The following is a 14,202-nucleotide window of genomic DNA, read 5'->3' as shown; positions in this document are numbered from 1 at the left end:
ACCACCTGCCTCGCAAGCACAAGGTCCTGAGTTCAATCCCCAGTACCAAAAAAAAAAAAAGATTTAATTCTATACCAAGTACTATATGCTTATGGTTTTCTCTCTGAGTTGCTGTTTCACATTGTGAATCTTTGTAAAAATTAAAACTGAGTTCAGGAGAATTTGCATAAACTTAGGCTAAAAAAATCCTTAACTTACAGTAATATAACATATGTTTTTGGTAAACTCCCTCTCATCATTTTACTTGAAAATTGCAAGATGATTTGATTTATTTTGCATTTTGAGTTAAAATATTCAAAGCCTTTACTTTCTGTATTATGTGTATTCTTTTTCTGATATTTTACCTGCATTTTACAGTTTGGGAGTTATTAATGAATTAGTCATTAGAGCAGTCTTGATTTCGGATATTTAGTTGGACTGTCTTACTCAGTTAATAAGGTTCTTTTCTGATTTCCTGGGGGCCTCATTCATGTGAGTCTTGAGATCTAGATGAGCATTCCCATTGCTTATTCTTGAAAGAATATTTTGGATGAATTTAGGTATATTAATCAAATGTTGACTGAGTGCCATGCATTGTGCCAGCTCTGTGGAAGCTATAAAACTGAATCCTGGATCCTACCTTGAATGAATGGCTTTATATAGAAGATGAGATATACAAAAGTAAAAGCAGTATATATTCTGGGTGCCACGCATGTGTGTGTTCTTTATATGAATAGTGCAGGCATGAGTATGCACATACATAAGTATGTATTCAGAGGACAGCCTGTCTTCCACCTGTGCTAAAGACTTTGCTTCCTTTCACTTGTTTTCAAGTGTCATTTTCTCCATGTCAGATATTCTGTTAAAAGCTCATTATGTATTTATAATTTATGTCTGTGTTTAGTGTAACACTCACTATAACTTTGTAAGGTGGATGGTATTAGACAGAGAAGATAAGAAACTTGCCTAAGTTGTTTAACTTGAGACTGGGCCAGCTTTCAAGCCCAAATCTGACTATAAGCTATGCCTCTGATTTTAAAGCCCTGACTGTAAATGTACCTAGAGTGATACTGGGAACTACCCCAACCACACCCCCACCTCTGGTACTGGGGATTGAACCCAGGGCCTTCACACTGGGCTACTCCCCCCCACTTTTGGTTTTAATCTTTGTTTTAAGACAAGGTTTTGTTTAAGACACTAGGTTTCCTAGGATAGGCTCAAACTTAAAATCTTCTGTGGCAGCCTTTAAGAGTTCTGGGATTACAGGTGTGCTTTTCCGTTTTAAAATCACCTTTCTTCAGATATAATTTACATAAAATACATAAATTTTAAGTGAACAATGAGTTTTTAAAAATGTTACTGTGATGTAACTTACCACTTCAAAGTTGATAGACAGTATTTCCACCAACTCAAATAATTCTCACATCTCTTAACAGTAATTCTTTTCTTTTTTCCCTACCTCCTGGCAAAGGTTGATTTATTTTCTATAACTTACGATTTTACCTTTTTTAGGATTTCATGTGCACACAGAGTAGACAGTCTTCTGTATCTGGCTTTTTTCACTTAGTATAATGTTTTTAAGATTCATCCCTGTTGTTGGGTGTATTCAGAAGTGTTTTCTGGACTGGAGATTTATCTCAGTGGTTCCCCCACCTGCCTCACAAGCACAAGGACCTGAGTTTGATCTCCGGTACCCCCTCAAAAAAAGTGTTTTCTATTTATTATTAATGTTCAGCTACATGGATGCAGCCGGTTGGTTTATCCTTTATTCATTGAAGGGAATTTGAATTATTTTCCATTTTGACCATTAGAAATAAAGTTTCTATGAACATTCAAACTCATTTTTCCATCATGTATTTATGAGTTGTGATAAAAAAGTGAGTGTTTAATTTTTTTAAATTATAGTAAAAGATGCACTGCCATTAATCCCCTTCAGAATATTCCCCCTCATTTTGAATGCACATCCCATCATTCTTGCCACTTTCTGAAGCAGTTCTAGAATTCCTTTTTTTATTTTTTTTTTGTTTTTTTGGATTTTTTTGGTACCAGGGATCGAACTTGGGACCTTGCGCTTGCAAGGCAGGCAGTGAAACCACTGGGCTAAATCCCTGGCCCCTAGAATTCCTTTTTTATGAGAGTCTTTAGTTGTGTTGTTGTGGCTGCCTTGATGTTATGTATTGATTCAAGACGTCTGCTTTTCATGGTCATCTTGACTTTGGAGAAAAACCAGAAGTCACATGGTGCCAGGTCACTTTACTATGATGGATGAAGACACACCATAATGTTTTTATGAACCTAACGTTCTGTTAGATGCCACTCAGTTACAGCATTTACCATATTTTTCATCATACCTCATAAAGATGCCCAGGAAAGAAGACTTCCACAACTTCTTCAGAAAGTGGCAAGAATGATGGAATGTGTGTTCAAAGCAAGTGAATATTTTGAGGGAAATTAGTGGCAGTGTGCCTTTTACTGTAATAAAAATTTTTAAAATTTAAACATTCAGTGTGTATTTTGATCACACCATATATATTTATTTCTGTTGGGTAAACACCTAGGAGTAGACTGATTAGGTTGTATGGTAGGTGTATGTTTAACATTACTCAGAAATTATGAACTGGTTTTCAATGAATTTGTATCATTTTGCAATCCTAACACCAAAATATAGGAGTTCCTATATTATATTATTCCACATCCCTTACCAACACTTGGTGCTTTGGGTCTTTTTAATGTTCAGCATTTAGTAAATATATAGTAGAATCTATTATGGTTTTAGTTTACATTTCCCTGATGACTAATAATGTTGACATGTTTTCAAGCGATTATTTATCATATATATCTCTTCTTTTGTGAATATCTGTAAAATCTCCTCTCCTCACACATACCATACCTTTTTTAAAACTCCAGTGTTTGTCTACATATTGGTTTTATGAGTTCTATGTTCTGGATACAATTTTATTATTAAATATATTTTATAGGTAATTTGTCCTGGTCTATGGCTTCCCTTTTTCATGTTTTTAACAGTGACAGTGGCTTTTTGTTGGTGATAGTATTCTGTTTTTTGGTTGGTTGGTTGGTTGGTTGGTTCATTTGTTTTTTGGTTTTTGAGAACAGGGTCTTGCTGTGTAGTCCAGGCTAGCCTTGAACTTGCCGTATAACCCAAGCTAACAATAGCTTTTAAGTATTGAGATTTTAAAAACTGATGAAATATCCACTTTAAAAATAAGGATTTATACTTCAGGAACCCTTCTACATAGCTCTGCCGGGTTCTGTTTAGGTTCTTCCTCTCCAATTCTCTGCCGCCTTACACTCCCTGGATCCTGCACAAGTGTCAAGCTCACATGCATGTGTACACATATACACACTCCTCTTCCCCACTGCTCCCCTAGTCCCAGCTCTCACTTAGTTCCCTCTGTGTGCTATCATCTGGAAGCCTCCATCTTCTGTAGTCTTGGACCTCACCTAGAGGGTTTCCTTTTATTGGGTCAGTCACCACAGTCTTAGGCTGCCATTAGTGTCATCAAGACTGTACCAATAGACACCAGTGAAGCTCTTGGAGAAGTGATTTCCTTTGTCAGGTATAAGTTGTTTTCTGGTTAAGAAAGAACATAGGCTTTAAAGTTTATCAGTTCAAATCCTACAACTATAAAATATTCATGGTACTGGGAACATGATTATGAAAAGAATATATCATTTCTGCTTTGCATCTTAAAACAGGAATATCAAGGCTCTTGGATGAGATGTTTGCCTGTGATATAGTCTTGCCTGGGAGACAATGGTTTGCTAAAAGTAGAAGATCATGTTGTTGTGCTCCAGTTCTTTTTTCCCCCACCTCTGAACTGGAGATTGATCCCAGGGCCTTGCACATGCTAGGCAAGCACTCTACCACTGTGTGCTCCAGTTCTTTAGCACATCAGCAGCAAATAAAAGTTAACAAGGAACTAGAATGAGAAATAGCTTGGTGCTTGGTATGTTTCATGAAGGATTGCTGACATTGACATTTGCTCCATTTTAGTTAACTCATTACAGAAGAAAACATTTTTCTTTATTTGTAAAAACAGAGGATGTTTTCTCATAGCCTGTTTGCATCTCTTGACATTGGTGGTCTTGTTTCATATTTGATTTGATTGCTGTGTACATTCTTAAGCCATTCGCCCTAGGACAAACCCCAATTAAGGAATTTCTTTTTTTCATTTGGGAACTGGTACTGGTACTGGTACATGGGCTTCATGCCAAAGAATCAATTAAAGCAGTATTTTTTGTACCCAGTTTTTCTAATGGGAGTACTTTACCTACTCCTTTCGAGATTAGCTTGAGCAATTATATAGCAAATTCTTTTTGAAAAATACATTGTCCCTTAGGGCCAGGGATTTGGGTCAGTGGTTTCGTCACCTGCTGCACAAGTACAAGGACCCAAGTTCGATCCCCAATACCAAAAAAAAAAAAGAAAGAAAAAGAAAAATACATTATCCCTCTTATAATAGAAAAATCACCAGCTGCACATTTTTATAAAATAATGGGTTATATAGCAGTATGTGTATAGTGAAGCAGGTTGCTTTTCTTCATCTTCCCTTGCCCCTGTTACATTTGCTTTTCCTTAGCCCTGGATGAGGCAGTAACTTTGGGCATACATGTGTATATGTGTCTTTATAACATTTTATAGGATGTAAACTAGGGGACCTTGTATAAATCTTTACAGATACTTATGTCACCAACCAAACTAAATCCTCTCTGACCTTATGTTTCTACAGGAGTCTCCCCAGGACAGTGCTATCACCAGGGATATTAACCGGACATTCCCAGCCCATGACTACTTCAAGGACACAGGAGGAGATGGACAAGATTCCTTATATAAAATATGCAAGGTATTTCATGTTGAAAAAAATCCAGTTTCGAATGATGGTTGTGGTTCTTTGAAATTATCTGAAAGACAAGAAAAATTGTAATTTGTATTTGATGTTCAAGAATGCAAAAAAGGAGAGAAAAGACTCAAAAATGAAGGTAGTACAATTTTAAATTCATTAAAGAAAGAAAATAATTAGAAATAAAATGGTAGAGATTTTTCTCCTTTTTATTTAAGGTTTTCATACTAAAATCCCCCAGCTCCACATTTAGATTTTAAAACATTGGTCTTATGTTAAGAGCCTCGGATCCCTGTAACACTGCAAACTCCTTTTCAGAATCCACCTTGTGTAAGAGCTAAATGTGGCACATTGGGTGCAGTCTCACGGTGCTAAGTGCCAGGGCCCACCCAGGTGGATTTATAGCATACAGCACTGCAGAATAGTAAACGGGGTGGTAAATACGCTGATTTCTGTCAAAAGATCTGTACCTGTGGACTGTAAATGAAATGATCACCTGTTCAATTTCTTTTTTTTTCTTTTTTTGAAACAGGGTCTCACTTTGTAGTAGTGCAGGCTGGCCTTGAACTCAAAGCAGTCTTTCTGCCTCAGCCTCCAGGGTGCTGGGATTACAGGTGTGTGCCACCATGCCTGGCCACCTGTTCAATTTCAATAATCTATTTTCAAGTAGATTATGAAGTTGGCCATGGTAGCGCATGCCTATAATCCCAGCACTCTGGGAGGCTCAGGCAGGAGGATTCTAAGATCGAGCCCAGCTTGGGCAACTTAGCCACTTAGACTCTGTCTCAAAATAAAAATAAAAAGGGCTGAGGATATAACTTAATACGAAGCTCTGGGCTTACACCCCAATATTTCAAAAAATAAAAACACAGAAGATTTTGGTACGTCACAGGTATTGAGCTAGAAGAAGTTGAGACCTTAGGAACTAGCTTTTAATCTTTTCTCCCAGAATTAATTATTTAGAAATATTATGTAGTAGACATAAGCAGCCTATGAAACATATCTTTGAAGAATTTATATTTTATGATTAAGAAGGCAAAATGAACAGCTACTTTTAGGACAGGCTAACCATAGGCTGTTCAGTGTAAATTAGATGATTTCAACTATAAAGATCAGTTGAGTTTGATGAAATGTTTCTTGGGTTCAATTTTAATTTCTCCCTGAGACACACAGAGCTATGATTTAAACCCTTAGTTTTATTTTCTAATTAAGCAACCATACCAGCCATTCCTCACCTAACTTCAGATTTCCAGAACACTGTGTTCACTGCTCCTGGTCCCTAATTGCACTTCTGCACTCCAGTCCCCCATCCGAACTGACTGTGTGTGTGTGTGTGTTTCGGTACTCAAGCTTGAATCCAGAGCCATGAGAGAGCTAAGCAAGCAGCCCCACACTGAGCCTTACCCCCAGACTGGGACTCACTAAGCTATCCATTCTGGCCTTCAACTTTTGATCCTCCTGCCTCAGCCTCCCTAGTAGCTGGGATTAGAAGGCATACACCATCATGCCCAGGTTATATCTCTTTTGCTTAGAAACAAGCTCCTTTTTCCCCCATGTCATTGACTTGGTGAAAGTGTAATTACTTTTGTTTTCAGTTCCTTTGTTTGATAACGATTGATGTCTATCTGTACTTTCCTCTATTCACTGCCCTGGCACAGGCCTCTATGTTAAGTTCCTGGCACTCTTACAAAAACTTTCTAGAATTAGTCTCCCTGTATTTGGAGTCTAGCCTAGATATTATGTGCCTCATGCTTACACTAGAATTGAAGCATTTTAGTATACAACAATATGAAAATAGTAGAGAGACTTAGATAAGAGGAAAGGGAGGGGATGGAAAGGTCATGGGTATTGGGTATGATCATAGTATGTTATATGCATATATGAAAGTGTCACAGTGAAACCCGTTACTCCAGTCAGTGTACACTAAACACAAGCAAAACACCTTTAGTATGCCTCATAACCCAGTAGAATGAAATAGAAACTTCTTAGTTCGTTTTCTGGTCCTAGATTCCTTAACATAGTGTGGAAGTTATATTGTAATAGATCCTGGCCTATCCCTTGCTGCTTCTTGCCCAAATACATAACTTTGGGCTTCAGCCATATTGAGCTTCTCACTTTACTCTTGATTTATTTATTTAACTTAGTCCACTGAACCTTGAAGTTTTCAAGGACAGGAATAATTTTTTATATGTGCTAGCATCTGTAGTACTTAGCACACTGCTAGACATTTAGTGCTCATTAAATGTCAGTTAATTAATGAAATACTTTGTCCTCCACATGTTTAATTATAGCCCCTGTGAACACTCCATGTTTCCCAAATGTATCACTATTTTCACACCTGTATATATCATTTTTCAGTCTCTTCTATCAGTCTGAAAAATAGCTCCTCTCCATTCTCGACCTATGGAAATCTCATACATTTTCATCCTGCTACATAATTGCCTAAACTGTATGCTGAGCACTTTATATAAGAGGACTGGATGAGAATAATATGTCAACTCTATGATATTAATCATTTGCTTATTCTCATCTTACAAATTAAGAAAATAAGTAACACTCCCAAGATCCAGTCCAACTCTTAACTCTATAAAGCTTTTTTTCTGTAACCAAGTAAAGTACTGACTGACAGAGACATTTCCAGAATGCCTTCCAGAGAGTACATTTGTATGTATTACTACTAATTTTTAACACAGTCTTAACACCATTGACATTAACATCTGTTAATTTTTATTAATTTGATAGGTGGAAAATAGTGCTTTGTATCATAAGCAGATCGTTTCTAAAGCCCCCCTTGTACAGCTTATCTTTGGAAAAGTATATATATTTCTCGTTGTGTAGTTCTTTCATCAGATAAGCTTTGATGAAATAGGAAGTCTAATAAGATTATTGAATTCTACCCATCAATAAAACTCATATACCCGGGGATTTAGCTCAGTGGTGCCGTGCCTACCTCCAAAGCACAAGGACCTGAGTTTGATCCCCCGTACCGGGGTTGGGGGGGGACCTCATATATTAACTTGTTTATTATCTGTAAGTACTAGCATCACATTTTGCTAAGAGAGAAACTAAAATACCCAATCCCTAAATTGCTTTCTTTGGATACAGGAACTTTGGCAGTTGAGAGGTCAGTGGAGAATAAAAGAAGTTTCACCAGGAATAAATTTGTCAAACAGGGAATAGTATCTTGAATCTACAGGAATACCTCTTTCTACCACAGTTTACATGAGAACTACCAATACTAATAAAAACAACTTTGAAAAACAGCTAAAGAACCATAGAATAAACCACAAGGAATGTTAGATGTTGATGTTTCTATTCAAGATAATGTTCATAGGAGATGGGTAGTAATCATCTGCTGCCAAGAAAAATAAAAAGAATTCCAGAGGAACCCACAAACGGTTTTAGAGTAATCCCTCTTATCAGCAAAGTTATTACTGGCATTATGGAAAGAACTGTATTTTGGTGTCTTTGCCAAAAGAATTTTTCCCAGAAAGAAAAATTAATAATCTTAACAATACTGGTGAAGGCCAGCTATGTATAAGGTGCTGGCTGTGTTGAATAAAACATCACTCCAGTCTTCAGGAAGCTCAGACTCCAAAAGAGAAGATGAACATTTAAAATACAGTGTAGTAAGTACTATAATAACCATGCACGTGTAGCAGATACCACTGAAGCACACAATAGACAGATATTCTGATAAAATTGGAATATATTGGGGCTTAAAGGAAGGGTACATATTTTAGACAGAGAAAGAAGGAAAAGGACATCCTAAGGGCACGCATAAGCAAGGACAAGCGAGTGATTACAACATTGTTTAAGCACTTAAGTGGTTTTGCTTAATCTTCTCCACTCCTTGGCCTCAGGAAGTGGCATGGTGACAACTATATTTATTATAAAGAAAAAGTGACAGCTGGAGAGTGCTATTGGCATAATTCATTAGCCATCAAAATGCCCCGGTGGGTGCAGGTAACATCCTCTGAGCTCCTGTGTTCAGATTCCTAGAGGTTAGCCGTTGTCCATGTCGCTGCCTTCATTTAAACTTACTGTGTTTTCCCCTCTTTTCCAGGCTTATTCAGTGTATGATGAGGAAATTGGCTATTGCCAGGGCCAGTCATTTCTTGCTGCCGTGCTGCTTCTCCATGTGAGTAATTAAATCTGTTATTACTTATACATGGCCTGTATTAGCTTATACTAGCATTAGGCTTCAGCGTGGTTTTATATTGAGTTTGGCCAGACTCTTAGACATGAGCTTTAACTCCTATATCTGGAAAATTTTTCCTAATGTCATCATGAAAGAGAAATATGAGAATAAATAACAGTGTTGAAAACTAGTACAAGGATAGGCTTCCTTTTTATTACTAGGAAGACTGGGTAGACTTTAATGTTGGTTAGACCCTTGGGGATATTTTTCCATCTCTAAAGTAGCCTCTGTCATTATTACTTGTTTGGGGATTTATGTATTAGAATGGGAGGAACGTCAGAGAAGTTGGCTTTCTTTAGTGCCATTTTATTCATACGTTCATTTAGCAAACACTTTTACTCCAACTTTTTTTGCGGGGGGCGGGTTTGGTTTTTGCTTTTTTGTGTGACAGGGTCTCACTATGTGTAGCCCAGGCTTAGCCTTATAGGCTCACCTCGAACTCAAAATGACCCTCTTCTGCCTCCCCAGTGCTGGGATTACAGCCTTGCACCAACACACCCAACTTTTATTTCCTTTTAAAGCACAGAAAAGTCGAAAAACATAAAGGTGAACACCCATATACAGCAGTCTTTACCAAATTCATCGATTACTGTTTTTCATATTAATTTCTCTCTACACCTCTCTCTTTCTCCTGTTTGTCCACACCTTTTTTTTTTTTGAAAGAAACCTTTTTGAAATTATATTTTGAAAGAAAATTACAAACATCAAGATATGTTACTCCTAAGTACCCAAGCATGTTTCTTGTAAATGCAGATGTATTCTGCAATATAGTCATACTATTGTGATCACCTGCAAGGGATTCATCATTAATTCCCTGATGTCTGACACACAGTTCACATTCAGACCCCGCCCCGCCCCATCTACTTTGTGGAGTCCTTAAGACCTGTTTTCTAACTATGATCCACTGAAGATTCACCTATTACATTTGGTTTCATTTAACCTTTTTTATGTTGTTATGGAAATAAAACCATTATAAAAGCATAAACGTGAAGAGCAGACCATTACTATCAGAGAGGACAACATGCTATGTAGAAGCTCTGAAGTGCAGAAGCACTTTTGTGTATGTATGGAAGGACTTAAAAGAAGAGGACCATGTGACTGGAACATGGCATGAGGAGGGGAGACAGGGAAGGAGCTGGGAAATGGGCCAGCAAGGAGCTGTGAAGTCCGGACTAGGGAGTCTGCAGAGAGAAACCCTTGAAAGGTTTTAAGTCATTTTGTGTAGATTGCAGTACAAGTAAAACAGAAATCTTAACTGTGAACCCAGCTAGGTGGTATTTTAATCATGTAAAAATAGGCTGAAGTGATGATATTAATAAAGAGACCTTTTTGGGGGGGTACAGGGGATCGAACTCAGGACCTTGCGCTTGCGAGGCAGGTGACAGAACCACTGAGCTAAATCCCCGGCCCCAAAGAGACCATTTTTAAATGTTTGTTTTATCGTTTCAGTAAAACTTTCTCTGTCTCACACACCTGTGTAGTTTATCTTTTTTCTCAATCTCATTCCTACATTTATCGCTATTTTAAGTGTCACAGTCTCTTGAAAATGGTTTTTCCAATTCTCAGAATCTCGTTTTAAACTCTGTGCTGCTGCTGCTGCAGTGTTAACATGCATGGTTCATTGTGAGGGAAAATGGGCTGCCTTGTCTCAGAAACACTTGGGCTACTTTTCCCTCCCATGTGGGAAAGTAAAGTTGCCTTCCATGACAAAGACCTCAAAAGAATCTGTCTTTTGCCCCAAATGTGGTACTTTTGCATCAACAATCTGTGCTGTCTTTTCTCACTTATGCTTAATATGATTTGCTTTTTGGCCCTGTTTGATTCTCATTGATTTCTGTGCTCAGCCCACCTCTCTCATCTTGTTCTACAGAAGCCCGCCCACCTTCTTGACTTTTTTTTTTTCAAAGGCTTGCTGCATTTACACCATGCCCAAAATAACATTATCAGTGCTTTTCTTCTATTTTGAAAACTAGACATCTTGCCAGATTCTCAGGAAAATATTTTTCCATAAAGCTATGGAAGATGTACGTACTGTTTTAAATAGGTAGCATTTGTAAATAGAAGTGAAGTAGGGTTTTTATAGCACTTTTAGCACTGTTGAAAACATTACTATAGTACTTTAAATATTATTGAAAGCATTAGAATGTATGAGGTTCTTTTATAACAAGCTTTTTTTAAAAGATAGCATCTTTCTATGCAGCCCAGGCCAGCATTGAATTTGTTCTGTACTTCAGGGTGGCCTCATACGTGACTATAAGCTATATTTTTAACAGTAATAGAGAAGAAAAACAACTTTAGTAAAATGAGATAGCAACTAAGGGAGGTAAAATGATTAAACAGAGGTCTCATGATTTAGGAAAGATGAAACTTACTATGTGTATCAGCCTGTTCTGACTCCTCTCAAATCCTGTTTTCCTTGAAAAGCGTATTACTGCCTCTCTTCAGTAGACTTTACTGTCCTGTGTTCACACTGATCTTCTGGCTAATTCGTATCACAGTTACTATACCCCATCTGAGGACTGGAATGGTGCTGACACAGAGTAGGCATCATTAAACATTTCTTGGCTGAGTGAATGAATTTTATAAAACAAAACTTTAGATCTGAGTTTATATACCACTACTTTTCCTGATAATACAATTGAAGAATAAATTTAATATACCTAGAAAACTAACATGTATGTTTTGTGATCCCCTGTCCCTCTTATCTGTTGCAGATGCCTGAAGAACAGGCATTCAGTGTTCTGGTCAAGATCATGTTTGATTATGGTCTCAGGGAACTTTTCAAGCAAAACTTTGAAGATTTACACTGCAAATTTTACCAGTTGGAGCGCCTCATGCAGGTAAAAAGAGAAACCAGTTTATGTTGGACAAAAGAGTACACAGCACTAAAGAGAACTAGATTGAGGACCTAGTAGTATCCGTAGTTAAAGACCAGTTTTATTTTTGCCATTTCTTACTGTGTGATTGAGGATGCCAAGGTTAATACAGTGTGAACCTGAAAAGGGTGAGCTGCGTTTTCAGTCTGTTAAACACCCAAAAGAACAGATGACTTTGTAGGGACCTTTTCCACAGCACATTCAGTCAAAAAGTGCTCACCAAGCCTCTAAAGATGATTGGTTAGAAATCTCATAACAAAAATGAAACAGACTTTCCCAGATATTTCATAACTTCAAAAAAAAACTACCTTTTCAAATGCTTGTCAGCATTTTGGGGATTCCTCTTTAGAGCTAGTTTGAGGTCTGGAAAAGAGAGCTGAGTGCTAGCTTAATGCCAGATGATAAATATTCTTCTGAGCACTGGAGAGATTTTTAGAAAAACACAACTATGCGACTATTTTTGGCCTATTCCTAGCAGATTTATGAGTCTCTTGAGGGGATAGGATAGCTACATATGTGCCCAGAACTAATTAGTTTGCTATTTCAGGAATACATTCCTGACCTGTATAACCACTTCCTGGATATCAGCCTTGAAGCACACATGTATGCCTCTCAGTGGTTTCTTACGCTTTTTACTGCAAAATTTCCTCTCTATATGGTCTTCCATATCATCGACCTGCTTTTAAGTGAGGTATGTATCAGGGGCCACAGCACTTTGGTTTTTTGTCTGTAGCGTATTTTTTGTGTCACCTCTGTCAAAATAGTTCATCCTTCTCAGTTAATATATTTTAGTGCTGGAAAATCCAAACTGAAGTGATTCTTCCTTGGGCTAATGCTACTGAGCACATTTGTTAAAGGTACTCTCTGTTAAGAAAAGATATATTAGATCTTTGTATTAATTGGTATTAGGTTTGGCTGCATTTAATGACGATCCCCAAGATAGTAGTGACTAAATAAAAGTCTCTTTCTCTCTCATGTAAAAGAAAGTAGAAAGTTGGCAGTAGCCTACCTTGCCCAGAGTATGGTCTATCATTTAGTGGAGTAGAGCTCTTGACCCCAGAGGGGGCAAGACCAGAGGATTGGAGGTGGGGGTAGGTACATCCTCTCTTCTTAATTTTTTTTTTTTGGTACTGGGGATCAAACTTGGGACCTTGCGCTTGTGAGGGAGGTGGCAGCACCACTGAACTAAATCCCTGGCCCATCCTCTCTTTTTGAGAGACCTTCATTGAAGTCCCATCCAGCATTTCTAGGGATTGGCTAAGATTTTGTGACATGACCACACAAGCTGCAGCTGGATAGGAATTTATGTGGCCCTTGTTATTAAAGAAAAAGTAGAGTAAATAATAGCCTTTGCCATAACATAGTTTTGGGCTTCGAGGGTTATGTGTGTATGAAAAACCAAACTATAAAAATAATGTTTATTATAGAAACTTCAGAAAATATAAGAAAAATAATGATACATACACATCTGTGCTATCCTTTTTAATTATGTCATATTCAGCATATAAAAGTCCATAAGGCATTTGATGTGTACCATCTTACCTGAATTATTCTAAGATACATTATAGGAAATAAACATTACCAGTATACCATTATTCTTACTTGCTGGCAACTATCCCATTATTTGGATGTGCTGTAATTTATGTAACCATTTTCTAATCTCAAACCTTTAAATTGTGTGTAGTTTTTCACTATTATAAACAACCATCTGTTAAGTAGTTAGGATGGGCCAGGTGGCATGCTAAGTAATTTACACAAACTTTGCAACTAATTATCTCAGGAAACCCTTGGGAGGATATTAGTTATAGAAACTGGGGCCCAGAAATTTAAAACAATTGAACTTGATCACAGATGTTAATGCTTCCCCTTAGCTGTTTCTTGTCCCCATGATCCGTGATTGGTTAAAAAAAAAAATGGCAGATTGGAGGGAGCTCTGAGCAGATTGTGTTCTGGGATTTAGAGTTCATGCAGTTGTTGTACTGGGATTGGGATAGCAAAAGATACATGAAAATTCCATTATGAGTTATTTCCTGATAATCACAATTTTATGATACTGATAACTTTAAAGGTTTGAAATCATGGACTACTCTGGAAAAACATTCTTTCTGTTGAATGGGAGAATGGAGGTAGAAAAGCTCGTCTCTGAGAAAAATGGGAGATTGGGTCTACTTTAACAAGTTCACAACAGGGGCATTAATTCATATATCTTGTCACTGGGTGGCTTGAACCACTGATGATGCATGCATGATTGTCCCATTAGCGGCTTTTTGTTAGTTTTATTAGT

At 37.4% G+C, this 14,202-nt stretch overlaps 2 protein-coding genes across 5 annotated transcripts in view; one reads left to right on the top strand and one right to left on the bottom strand.

Moving 5' to 3' along the window:
* The window catches only part of Rabgap1 (RAB GTPase activating protein 1), a 183,369-nt gene that overhangs the window by 141,079 nt on the left and 28,088 nt on the right, over positions 1 to 14,202 (top strand). For all 4 annotated transcript variants that reach the window (XM_004849413.4, XM_004849414.4, XM_021262111.2 and 1 more), the window contains exons 14-17: positions 4,731 to 4,844; positions 8,908 to 8,982; positions 11,757 to 11,882; positions 12,466 to 12,609. In XM_004849413.4, coding sequence (XP_004849470.1) covers positions 4,731 to 4,844; positions 8,908 to 8,982; positions 11,757 to 11,882; positions 12,466 to 12,609 — 459 coding nt within the window. The remainder of the gene's footprint in view (positions 1 to 4,730; positions 4,845 to 8,907; positions 8,983 to 11,756; positions 11,883 to 12,465; positions 12,610 to 14,202) is intronic.
* Positions 4,770 to 14,202, bottom strand: part of Strbp (spermatid perinuclear RNA binding protein) — a 184,496-nt gene continuing 175,063 nt past the window's right edge. Inside the window, exon 18 of the mRNA XM_087182804.1 lies at positions 4,770 to 4,902. Within this exon, the coding sequence (XP_087038930.1) occupies positions 4,850 to 4,902 (53 nt within the window). The 3' untranslated portion in view covers positions 4,770 to 4,849. The remainder of the gene's footprint in view (positions 4,903 to 14,202) is intronic.

Source organism: Heterocephalus glaber, unplaced genomic scaffold, assembly GCF_053883595.1.
Source record: "Heterocephalus glaber isolate CG9 unplaced genomic scaffold, H.glaber_assembly_v1.0 deba00001479, whole genome shotgun sequence".
Classification (NCBI taxonomy): Eukaryota; Metazoa; Chordata; class Mammalia; order Rodentia; family Bathyergidae; genus Heterocephalus; species Heterocephalus glaber.
Note: the sequence above shows the minus strand (reverse complement) of the source record. Positions and strands in the feature narration are given on the sequence as shown.